This window comes from Oryctolagus cuniculus, chromosome 7 (assembly GCF_051225735.1).
Source record: "Oryctolagus cuniculus isolate XC-2025 breed Fujian yellow rabbit chromosome 7, ASM5122573v1, whole genome shotgun sequence".
Lineage (NCBI taxonomy): Eukaryota > Metazoa > Chordata > Mammalia > Lagomorpha > Leporidae > Oryctolagus > Oryctolagus cuniculus.
Window position 1 is genome coordinate 57,149,067 of NC_142873.1, and position 13,205 is coordinate 57,162,271.

The 13,205-nt window shown below is 40.2% G+C and overlaps 1 protein-coding gene across 1 annotated transcript in view; it reads left to right on the forward strand.

Annotated features, from left to right (window-relative positions):
• Positions 1–13,205, forward strand: part of RSBN1 (round spermatid basic protein 1) — a 55,471-nt gene that overhangs the window by 28,488 nt on the left and 13,778 nt on the right. Inside the window, exon 3 of the mRNA XM_002715758.6 lies at positions 12,824–12,961. Within this exon, the coding sequence (XP_002715804.1) occupies positions 12,824–12,961 (138 nt within the window). The remainder of the gene's footprint in view (positions 1–12,823; positions 12,962–13,205) is intronic.

The following is a 13,205-nucleotide window of genomic DNA, read 5'->3' on the forward strand; positions in this document are numbered from 1 at the left end:
CTTTTAAAAATTAATCTTATTTATATGGGAGGCAGACACAGAGAGCTCCCAAATGCCAGTTTACTGCCCAGGTACCTGCAGTGGTTGGGGTTGGACCTGCAGTCAAAACCAGGAGCTGGGAAGCTCAGTCCAGGTCTTCCAAATAGATGGCACGGACCCAACCAGCCAAGCCATCACCTGATGTCTCACAGGGTCTGCAGTGGCAGGAAAGCTGGAATCGGGAGCAAGACCTGGGCTGTAAAAACCCAGGTACTCCTCCCATAGCATGTGGGCCTAGACCAAATGCTTACCCCTAACTCTGTTTTTGTTTTATTTTATTTTATTTTTTAGACAGGCAGAGTGGACAGTGAGAGAGAGAGACAGAGAGAAAGGTCTTTCTTCCTTTGCCTTTGGTTCACCCTCCAATGGCCGCCGCTGCCGGCGTACCGCGGCCGGCGCGCCGTGCTGATCCGATGGCAGGAGCCAAGTACTTCTCCTGGTCTCCCATGGGGTTCAGGGCCCAAGTACTTGGGCCATCCTCCACTGCACTTCCCTGGCCACAGCAGAGAGCTGGCCTGGAAGAGGGGCAACCGGGACAGAATCCGGTGCCCCGACCGGGACTAGAACCCGGTGTGCTGGCACCGCAAGGCGGAGGATTAGCCTAGTGAGCCGCGGCGCTGGCTGTTTTTGTTTTAAATTAGCTACAAAGCAAAGAGCGAGCGTGCTCATGAGCACTAGCTCACTCTGTGAATGCTCTCAGTGTCCACAGCCACCCATACTCGAGAGGTGGGAACTCAATTCTGGTTTTCCAGCTAGGTGTCAGAAACCTACTTTAGCCATCACTGATGCTTCCCAGGGTCTACACTAGCAGGAAACTGGAAGCAGGAGCCAGAGCTGAGGATTGAACCCAGATACTCTGATGTAGGAACTGCTGTCTTAATCGCTAGACCAAACAGCCACTCAATATGTGTATTTTAAGTTCTTTTTTTTCAGAAAAATTATAAACACATAGACACACATAATTGTGGTCTTATTAAAGATCATGTCTTTTTACCTTTTTTTAGGTAGCATTTCTTATGTTACTTTTATTAATCTATAAAATGGTTATGTTCTGTAAGCTTATATTCAATCTAAATGTCTACTGTTCTAGAAAACAAAAACTTATTTCCCTATTGTGTGTGGGACAAAGCCTTAAATGGATTTAGTATGTGCTTTCAGATCTTTGATTAATATAATTAACTTTTTATAATGAATTGATACTAGTAATAAAGAATTTGTATAGTGATGTAAAATTTGGGAGATAAACCCTTAAAGAATTCTACATATCAGTGTGCTATATGAAAGGAGAAATAAATATTTTAAAAAGCTGGCTTATAAAATTTAATGACACCAGTACAAATAGTAGATTCTTTTTTTGTCATTCCTGATTACAGCTTATAATTCACTTTGACCCATTCATACTGCTTTTCTCACTGTATGTTTTCAAGTAGTAATGCCTTTCCATTTACAGGTCACAGTGTTAACATAATTTCTGACAAGCTTTTTCCCTTCTGTTTTTTTAAATAATTAGCTTGAATAGGCTTCTTCCTAAAACATGAGTTCTGTGAAATAATCTACCCCTCCGCTATAACTGGCTTTTCCATATAGTACATTTCTAGCTTGGTGCACCACTGAGGTTTTTTTTTTTTTTTTTTTTTTTTTTTTTTTAAGATTTATTTATTTGAAAGGCAGTTACAGAGAGGCAGAGAGAGAGCGTGAGCAAGCGAGCGAGCGCACCTCCATCTGATGGCTCACTCCCCAGATGGCTACAATGGCTGTAGCTATGCCGATCTGAAGCCAGGAGCTTCTTCCTGGTCTGCTATGTGGGTGCATAGCAGAGAGCTGGACTGGAAGTGGAGCAGCTGGGACTTGACTGGAGCCCCTGTGGGATGCCAGCACTGCAGGTGGCCTTACCTGCTATGCCACAGCATTGGCCCCACCACGGAGTTTTTAATTGGTTATGGCTGTCCCTTATAAACGATGTATATGTTGGGGACACAGTTGAACTTACTTAACTCTCAGAAGTTGCTTCAGGATAATTTTGTAAAGTTGAGTTTCTCATCTGTAGGACTAGATATGTATTGACCCAAAACAATGTGTATATTTAAAGATCGTTTTATATTTTACAGCTATTTAAAATATATCGAAATTTTTAATATATATCAAACTATTTTCCTATATGCATATTTCTGTGATTCCACATCCTTTTCATCTACCCATTTTGCCTTCTAATTTTACAAAAAGCTAAGTTTTCTCTGTTGACACGTCTTCTGGCAGCTTTACTTCTTTCTATTTAGTCTCTCCTTACCTTGTTGTAGTCCTCTCAACACTTATTTCTTCCTTCACTGTGCCCCAGTGTATATATACTTTGGAAAGTGGTAGAGATCAACCTCTTTTTGACTACAGGGAGGATTTCCAGGCCAGAGTTTCCCAAGCCTACCAGATTCAAAGAATAAACTGGGGTTGCTAATTCAAAATACATATTAGGATCTCAGGTTCTTTTTCTGAAAATTCTGATGCATTAGATGTGGAAAAGTTGAGATAAATACCTCAACTGATCTGATTCCTGTAATTGAGGAAGTTTAAGAAACACTGTTTAAAACCATATCCCAGGGCAGGCATTGTGACCTAGTGGGTTAAGCCACCCAAATTGCAAGTCCTGCGATTGAATCCTGCTTCTACTTTAGATCCAGCTTCCTGCTAACGCTCATGTTGGGAGGCAGCAGATTATGGCTTAAGTACTTGGGTCCCTGCTACCTTAAGTGAGAGATCCTGAGTTCCGTGTTCCTCCTTTTGACCTGGCCCAGCTCTAGCTGTTGTGGGCATTTGGTAGAGTGAACCAGAGGAAAAGAAGATTGATCTTTTTCTGCTTTTCAAATAAAAATAAACTTTAAAAAAACCTTTTAAAACTATATGCCATCTACTATTACTCTGATTCCTTTCATTTGACTTGTAGATAGCATCTTTTTAGAATTCCCTAGCATTATAAACTGAAAGACACTCTTGTCTAACCTCTACTTAGTACAGATTTTTATTAAAAGAAAAATCATTTCCGTATTGGTAATCATTTCATTTGAGGCCTTGTCTGTTTGTAAGGTTTCCTGAGTTCCACTGAACCCTCAACATTGCTTAGAAATGTCTTTGTTCAGCTTGCTTGCTTGTTCTCCATAGTGACAATTTAGGCTTTTAATCTGTACATCTTTTCCTCATTCCTTGTTAAAATAGAGAAGATACCTACTCCTCCTCAAAGACTAATCTGTCTACTTGGCTTTTGGGTTCCATCTCTTAGCCTGCCTAAATTATTTTTTTTTATCATAAAATACACCTAAAATAAAATTTATCATTTTGACCATTTTTCAGCATATAATTCTGTGGCAGTAAGTTCATGTACAGTGTTACACAGTCATCACCACCGTTCATTTCCAGAACTTTTTCATCATCCCGAACAGAAACTTTGTATTCATTTGTTTAGGATCTTTAATGTCAATTACCTATCCCCACCCCTCCAATTTATATTAAATGAATTCCTGCTTTGTATGTGTTCTCTGTGTTTTGAAAATAAAAAGAATAACTTTTTCTTTCTCCCCAGAAGTAACTCTTTATCCTGAATTTGTGGTTTATAATTTTATTGCATCATTTAATGTTTTAATAATGTGTGTATTTTGAGAGCCCCCAGCTAAATTGGGGTTTTAGTACCAGAGCAGCTAGGAAAGGAAAGGAAGTTTACAGTGTGCCTTTCACAAGATAATTTTTTAAAAAGATTTTATTTATTGATTTGTGAGGCAGAGTTACAGACAGAGAGAGGGAGAGACAGAAAGGTCTTCCATCTGCTGGTTCACTCCCCAAATGGCCACAATGGCTGTAGCTGAGTTGATCCAAAGCCAGGAAGTAAGTGCTTCTTCTGGGTCTCCCACACAGATGCAAGGGCCCAAGTACTTGGGCCATCTTCCACTGCTTTCCAGGCCATAAGCAGGGAGCTGGATTTGAAGAGGAACAGCTGGAACACGAACAAGAACTCATGGGATGCTGGCACCACAGGTGGAAGCTTAGCCTACTATGCCACAGTAACAGCCCCACGCAAGATACTTTTTTTTTTTTTTTACCTGTGGATAACCTAGTGCCTACTTGTGCAGCCAAGTCAGAGGGCCCCTCACGCAGGAAGCTTTTTCATACTGGCAGATACCCACGTGGCTCTTGTCCATTTTATGCCTGTCTGACCATCGCTGTGGTACTGTGAGCCTGACATTGTGTTCTTCCTGATGTCCCAGCTTGGGGTAGCCCCTGGTTCTTTAGATGGAAGGCCCAAATTTAACACTGCATCCACAGTAGGAAATCTGTTCAAAAATTCATTACTTAAACATCAAGGCAGGGAAGGTATAATGAGTTGGGAGGGTAGTCCTCTGTAGGTAATAAGAAGCAGGGATAAAGAATCAGGCAAAGAGAGAGAACCTAACGACCAACAGTATGGGAAGGGTCGGGTCATCAAAAAGTTCCTGGGAAATGCACATTATGAAAAAGACTGCATGGGTTTTAAAGAAATTTACACCAAAATAAATATCTTTTACTTTCATTTTTTCACAAATTAAAAACAATTTATTTATGCAAAAGACAGTGACAGGCAGGTACAGAGAGTGAGCGAGCTTCCATCTTCTGGTTTACTCCCCATATGGCCTCAACAGCTGAGGCTGGGCCGGGCCAAAGCCAGGATCCTGGAACTCCATCCAGGTCTTCTATGTGGCTTGTAGGGGGTCCAAGCACTTTGACCATTATCTGCTGGCTTCCCATGTGCATTAACAGGGAGCTGGATTAGAAATGGAGTGGTGAGGATTCAAACTGCCACTTTGATGTGCAATACCTTATCCCACTGAACTACAATGCTGGCTCCTCTATGAGTTTTTTTTTTTTTTTTTTTTTTTTTTTTTTTTTTTTTTTTTTTTTTTTTAAGTACTACCATATATGAGAGAATTTGGTGTGGGTCACTTTTAAGATTACAGTCAGATAGCAGAATGATCTATTAAAGGAAGTGGCAGGAAAGTAGGGCACACAGTCTGCTAAGCAGAAGAGATGCCTCTTAAGTTCTCATTTCTGGCCTGTAGCCTAAGTGATTTGGGTATGGTAGAGAACTATAAACTATATAAAGGGTGACTGGGCCTTGCTTCTGGAATAAGAAAGTTAAACTTGTATTCAAAGTGGATATCCAGGCAACATACAATTATAATTCATTACAGTATGAAGGCAAAAACAGCGGTGATAATTTTATGCTTTAAAAATTTGTAAACGGTATATGGCATGTATTCTGCAGGTTTTTGTGGTTCAGCATTGTATTTGAGAATTATATTGATACCTGTAATTCCAGTTTGTGCATTTTAACCACTATATTTAGGATTTTGTTGTGTGACTACATCACTGTTTATTCTCCTGTTCTTGTACATTTAGGTTGTTTACAGTTTTATAATTGTGTTACAGTAAATATTTGTATAAATGTCTGTTAATCCACATGCATATCCTGGAACTTCTGTTTGTTTTCTGTTCTGGGATTCCATGACTACTGTTTGGATTTGATGACTCACATAAGACCTCGTGTCTGAATAGTTGTGTATTATATTTAGTTGGTAGTTTATATAGGTGTGGAATTCTAGGTTGGAGATCATTTTTCTTTTGATTTATGAAGGAATTACTCCAGTGTTTTTGAATTTCCCCTTTTGCTGTTAAGAAATTCAATTAGTTGTAATGATTCCTGATCCTTTGTGGTTGTTCTGTTTTACATTTATTTATTTTCATTCTTAGTTGAAAGGCAGACACAGACAGAGATCTTTATCACTTGGTTCATGCTCCCCTAATGCCCACAACAGCCAGAGCTGAGCCAGGGCAAAGTTAGGAATCTGGAACTCCATCTGAGTCTCCCAGGTGGTTGGGCAGGGACCCAACTACTTGAGCCATCTGCTGCCTCCCAGGGTGTGCAATAGCTAGCTGAATTGAACTAGGTATATGGATAGGAGATGCAGATTTTCCAAGTGACAAAGTAACTGCTGCACCAATCTCTGCCCTGACTATATTTGTTTTGAATTTTCTTTTATGCTGTAAGTTGTCTCAGCTTTCTTTGAGCTCTTTGTTGTTTGTTTTAGTCTTCTGTTTATGTTCCATGTTTTCTTCATATGTGGTCTAGTGATTTGTTCATACTTAAACATGTCTGTAAAACTGATGAGAAACTATGAACACATATAAGTAGGACTTCTAGATGGGGAGTCTAGCCATATCATTGTGAATAAATGTCCAAATATCAATGTTAAGAGATCTTTTCTCTGTGACTTTTATTTCTTTTTTTTTTTTAAAGATTTATTTATTTATTTGAAAGTCAGAATTATACAGAGAAAGGAGGAGAGGCAGAGAGAGAGAGGTCTTCATCCACTGGTTCACTCGCCAATTGGCCACAACGGCCAGAGCTGCGCTGATCCAAAGCCAGGAGCCAGGAGCTTCTTCTGAGTCTTCCCATGCGGTCGCAGGGGCCCAAGGACTTGGGCAGTCTTCTACTGCTTTCCCAGGCCATAGCAGAGAGCTGGATCGGAAGTGGAGCAGCCGGAACTTGAACCAGTGCCCATATGGAATGCTGGCACTGCAGGCGGTGGCTTTACCTGCTACGCCACAGCACTGGCCCCCAACTTCTAATTTCTAAAGCTAAAAACCATCTTTTTTTTTTTTGCTGGTGGTAAAGTAGATTATTCCCCTTTGTACTAGAATTTTTGGAACTGAGCTATGGAAGGAGGTAGGTGATTTCATTGTTAAATATATGGAATTTTACTTAATTCCCTCTTATACTTGTGCCTGGTATCTTTGTGTCTACAGCCATTTTTGTTGTTGTTGTTAACTTTCTCCACAAGCAGAAAAAGGAAAAGAATATGAGGTAATAGATGAAAAGTAAATGAAAAGATCTAACCGAACCTTAAACATATTTTAAATCCCTGTTGTCTGTCTTTAGTTCTTTGCTTTATTCCCATCTTCTCTTATACTTAGCCTTTCCATGGTTTTGTTGTACAGACTGGCTTTTTGGGTATTCTCTATATAGTTCCTCAGTACTAACAATTCTCAGTATGTTCATTCCTCTACACACTTTTCAACTTCTAAAAGGTTTTAACGGATTGTGTCTGTAGTTTTTACTATTCTTTTTGGTAAGCTAGCTTTCCAGATCCTTTATATGGGCATCAAGGCTCTGCCTAATCCAGCCCCAGTTCATTTCTCCATTCTCATCCTTGCTCTTGTTTTCTGTGTTGAGTATCAATAGCTTTCTTTTAGACCTTGCAAAGGGCAGTGCTTAAGATTCTGTTCTCTAAACGTTTGTGTTCTTCAGATTTTAGCCTAATGCCATCTTGAATGCTTTATCCTCTGGATCAAGATTCCATATTATTTTTCATATTGTCATACAAAAAACTTTCTTCAGAAAGTTCATAGAAAATGTGTTATGAAAAAACTTTGCATGGGCCGGCGCCGCGGCTCACTAGGCTAATCCTCCGCCTAGCGGCGCCGGCACACCGGGTTCTAGTCCCGGTCGGGGCGCCGGATTCTGTCCCGGTTGCCCCTCTTCCAGGCCAGCCCTCTGCTGTGGCCAGGGAGTGCAGTGGAGGATGGCCCAGGTGCTTGGGCCCTGCACCCCATGGGAGACCAGGAAAAGCACCTGGCTCCTGGCTCCTGCCATCGGATCAGCGCGGTGCGCCGGCCGCAGCGCGCCTACCGCGGCGGCCATTGGAGGGTGAACCAACGGCAAAGGAAGACCTTTCTCTCTGTCTCTCTCTCTCACTGTCCACTCTGCCTGTCAAAAAAAAAAAAAAAAAGAAAAAAAGAAAAAACTTTGCATGGATTTCAATTTTTTTTGCACCAAAAAATGTTTTAATTTTATCTCCACAGATTTTTTGAAGTGTCTTCATATATTTTTCATTCTAGAGACATCATTTAAAGATTTATTTATTTGAAAGGTGGAGTTACAGAGAGGGGGAGGCAGAGAGTGAGAGAGATCAAAAGATCTTCATTTTCTGGTTACTCCCCAAATGGCCACAATGACCAGTGGTGGGCCAGGCCAAAGCCAGGATTCAGGAGGTTTATCTGAGTCTTCCACATGGGTTCAGGGACCCAAGCACTTGGGCCGTCTCCCTTGCTTTCCCAGGCATATTAGCAGGGAGCTGGATCAGAAGTGGAGCAGTTGGGACTCTTAAGTGGTGCCTTTATTGGTAGCTGGCATCACAGATGGTGGTTTAACCTATTATGCCATAGCACTGCCCTTCCCCCTTGTTTTTATTTTTTAGATTTATTTATTTATTTGAAAGTCAGAGTTACAGAGGGAAAGAGAGGCAGAGAGAGAGGGGTCTTCCATTCACTGGTTCACTCCCCAGTTGGCTGCAATGGCCAGAGCTGTGCTGATCTGAAGCCAGGAGCCAGGAACTTCCTCTGGGTCTTCACACACGGGTACAGGGGCCCAAGAACTTGGGCCATCTTCTACTGCATTCCCAGGCCATACAGAGCTGGGTTGGAAGTAGAGCAGCCAGGGCTTACCAGCGCCCATATGGGATGCCAGCACTGCATTGCAGCAGCTGTACTCACTATACCAGAGCACTGGTCCCATCTCCCTTGTTTTTGTATGGGTTAGCTAAGTTCAATGACGAGCAGACACCTGACAGCCCAGGTGGGCATCTGAGAGAGCAGACATGACAATTTATATAGTTAAGTGTTTTAGGTTAATGTCTGCCACCCCCTTCTATATCTATCTTGAGAACAGTGCGTGGAATATAATATACAGGACATTTGTATTGAATGAATGAGGCCTGCTTTCTTGTAAACCTTATATTTTAAGATTATGTAAATTTACTTTTCTGTGGTAATAAGGCTCTTAGTTCATTTTCTGTTGCTGTAATGAAATATCTGTGGTTGGTGGTGCAGAAAGGACTCCATTAGTATCTTCTGGGGGTGATGCCCCTATGACATAATCTTCCATCTGATGGTTCACTCCTTAGATGGCCGGAGCGGCCAGAGCTGGGCCAGGCTGAAGCCAGGAGCCAGGAACTTCTTCTGCAGGGCCCCAAATTTGGGCCGTCTTCCACTACTTTACCAGGTGCACTAGCAGGGAGCTGGATTGGAAGTAGAGCAGCCGGGACTTGAACCAGCACCCATATAGAATGTCAACACTGCAGGCCAAGGCTTAACCTTCTGTACCACAGTACTGGCCCCAAGAATCTCTTCTTTGTGCTTAGGTGACAGTGAGCAAGTAGTGACAGGTTGGTACTAACAGAATTACAAGGTTATTAATTAAAGTTTGTTATCTTTTGTGTTATATTCACTTTTCTCTCTCCTCCCTTTGCAGGCTTATTATAGTCTCTTTCTAAATCAGAAAGGTGGCTTTATATTTATTTTACATATTAATTATCCTATTAGCATTTTTAAGTTGTCTTTAAATTCAGTACTGTTAGTGGTGCTGGAATTAGAGTACTGTGATAGAAGAAAAATAATTCAGTTTCAATTTGTATATAAAATTTAAAGTAATATGGATTCCTTCAAATTAATAATGCATTTAAAGTTATATAACTTAAAAAGTAACAGGCCAAGTAAATTGCAAACTGCCATGTAGCAGTGTACTTCTTTAGAATTGGTCTTGAGTTTCAGGAACTTTAAATTACAGATCTCAAGGGCATTCTCCCATAAAACATGGTGTTTTGGTGCAGTGGGTTAAGTTGCTGCCTGCAATGCTGGCATCCCATGTGAGTGTCTCCTGGATGCTGCATTTCTGATTCAGCTCCCTGCTAATGTGCCTGGGAAAGCAGTGGAAGGTGGCTCAAGTTCTTGGGCTCCCAGCACTCATCTGGGAGATATGGTTGGAATTCCAGGCTCCTGCTTCAGCCTCTTCCAATCCTGCCTGTTGCAGCCTTTTGGGGAGTAAACCAGTGGAGGGAGGGTGGAAGATCAATGTCTGTCTGTCTGTCTCTTTTTCTGCCTTTTGTTTTCTCACATTTTATTATTTTTATTTATTTATTTTAAAGGTTTTATTTAAGGTATATAAATTTCATGTATTTCATATATATATATACATATATATATATATATATATATATTCAGGAACACAGTGATACTTTTTACCCTACCTTCCCTCTTGCCTGTGTGCCAATGCTTCTTCTTCCCTCTCCTATTCCTACTCTGAATTTTTACAAAGATCCATAACTAAATCAATCAATCAAACACTTTTTTTTTTTTTTTTTTTTTGCCAGTACCCTGTATAGTGTGGAAGCTGCTCTTGATAGAGGAATTTCTGATAGATGGAGATTTCTGGGGAGGTATTGGCAAATAACTGATATTTCTTACTATCCCTGGCAATGTGTGATTCCTAGAACTTGTACTGAAGGTTAATCTGCTTTATTTTTAAGGTGCTTGGCTTAGAAAGGTGGAGTAATGATTAGAAAAGCTTCCTTTCACCCCTTTCCTTATCCTTGTACCCTGTGATGATCTTCTTTTCCGTGCTACCTGCTTCAACTTTTTATAACGTGATAATCATGCATACCTGTGGGGTAATACGTACAAGTGTATGCAAAGTAATTCTGACCTGGGTGGTTGCTGTGTAAGGATCATAAAGTAATCTTGGGGTAAGGATTTGTAAGGAATTAAGAAATCCTCACTGTTTGAGAACAAGAACTAAAGGTTTGGCGTTGTGCAGTGATTAAGCTGATGCATTCGATGCCACATTCCATATCAGAGTTCCATTTTGAGTCCTGGCTGCTCCGTTTCTCACCTAGCTTCCTGATTTTATATGCACCCAGGAAGGAAGCAGAAGATGGCCTAAGTTCTTGGCCCCTACTACCCTTATGGGAGACTGGAATGAAGTTACTAGCTCCTGGCTTTGGCCTGATCCAGACTTGGCTGTTGTAGGCATTTGGGGAGTGAACCAGCAGATGGATGATACCTCTTCCTCAGTCTCAGTATCTCTCTCCCTCTGTCTTTCCTTCTCTGTCACTCTGCCTTTATTTAAACAAATAAGTAATATTTTTAAAAATCTAAGATCTTTTTTCTATATATATTTTTGTGTGGGGGTGATATTAAAGTTGTCTTCGGGAAAATATGAAGTTCTAAAAATGCTGCTTAAGAACTAGTGAAGAATTGTGTATGGAAAGATCATTCATGTTAACTGTTTTCTATTAGATAAAATAAGTGACATTTCTATCAATAATAGTTAATTCTTAAAAATATTTTGTATGTTCAGTAGAAGCCCACGTTATAGATACAGCTATGTTAGGCTTTTCAATTTATATCTTAAGTGAGTAGTAAATGTCAAATAATTGCTCTGAAGTGGAAATGGTGAATAGATGCCAGTGTTTTTTAGTCTAGTCCATCTGTATGCAAGGATCTGTCTCTGCCCTTGAGAAACATTCATTTAAATTAAAGTTATTGGGGCTGGCACTGTGGCAGTGCCGGCATCCCATATGGGCGCTGGTGCAGGTCCCAGCTGCTCCTCTTCTGATCCAGGTCTCTGCTATGGCCTGGGAAGGCAGTAGCATACGGCCCAGGTCCTTGGGTCTCTGTACCTGTGTGGGAGAACTAGAAGAAGCTCCTGGCTTCGGATCGCCTCAGTTCTAGCCCTTGCAGTCATTTGGGGAGAGAACTGGTGGATGGAGGACCTCTCTCTCTCTCTCTCTCTCTCTCTCTCTCTCTGCCTCTCTGCCTCTCTATACCTCTGTCTTTCAAATACATAAATAAATCTAAGAAAAACATAAAAAATTAAAGTTAGGATAAAGTGAGAACACACTTGAAATGACTAGAGGAATAATATTAGATTGTTTGGAATCAATTCAATTCCATTTGAATGCTAAATAGGATGTACTATACAGGTGTGTATAGGATATGTCCTTAATTCATTAGACAGTTGATACAGGTTGGGCATCCCTAGTCCAGCCCTTAAACATTTTCAGATTTTGGAGCATTTTAGATTTTTAGATTAGGAATACTCAACTAGTTAAGTCAATGCATATGTTCCAAGATCTGAAATGCTTCTTGTCTCAGATAGTTCAGATAAGGGATACTGAGTCTGTGCTTGCAGATAACATTAGACTTTAGAAAAGGGAAAAGTCATGGAAGGTGACCAGGAGGACTTGTGGGGTGGAGGGGAATAAAGTCTTGAACTGATCTTCAAAAGATGGGTAAGATTTGGGTTTGCAGAAAAGAGGACATTCCAAGTTGGCAGATTAAAGAGACAAATCATCAGAAGTAGAAATAAATTGTACGTAAGTAGAGTAGATAAAATAATCAGCTTGCCTAAAGTGAAGGCTCTTACATGAAAGCAAAGGGAGATTGGATTTGGGATCAATCAGCCTGGCACGTAGTCTGATGTGAAAACTTTCAAGTTAGGGAATACAGAATGAATATGGAAGATTGATCTGACCAGTCCGTCTTTTCCCCTCCCTTGCCCTGCCAGTTTCACTGTTTATTGTTGTTTTTTTTCCCTAAAGATCACACTTTAAAATATTTACAAAGCCCCAAAACCATCATTCTTAGAAATGTTTATTTTAATATGTTCAGTATTCTTTGAGATGGTGGAACTATAGGCTAATTTGCACATTAAAATTTCTGTTTGTGGCTCATATCATATATCATAGTTCCTATCATTATATTCATCAATGTGCTTGGGTGCCTCTGTATTAACTGTTGACTTTAATCCAAGGTACTGATCATTGAGTTCTTAGATTTTAGAAGAAATAACAACATTGGCAACAGTACCCTATTCTGATTATTTAATTGGAGTGTGTACTTCAGTCCTTTTTTCCCCCTTTCCATATTTCAGGTCAACAGGACATACTGCTGTGGCACCTACCGAGCAGGTCCTATGCGGCAGATAAGTCTTGTTGGAGCAGTAGATGAAGAAGTTGGTGATTATTTCCCAGAGTTCCTTGATATGTTAGAAGAATCACCATTTTTAAAAGTGAGTATTTAATTTAGATTATTAAAATGTATTAAGCTAACTTTGCATATTAAGATTAAATTTTAGCTGGTTTTGATTAGAAATGTTTAGAAAGACTTTGGTACAGAGTACTTAAATTCTTTTTTATATAAATTACTATGTAATATAGTATTTATTTATTTATTTACATACACATGCAAAAAATACTCTAAACTTTTATTTGGGTTGGGGGGATTAAGCTATAAGTATACCTATAACAATTTTT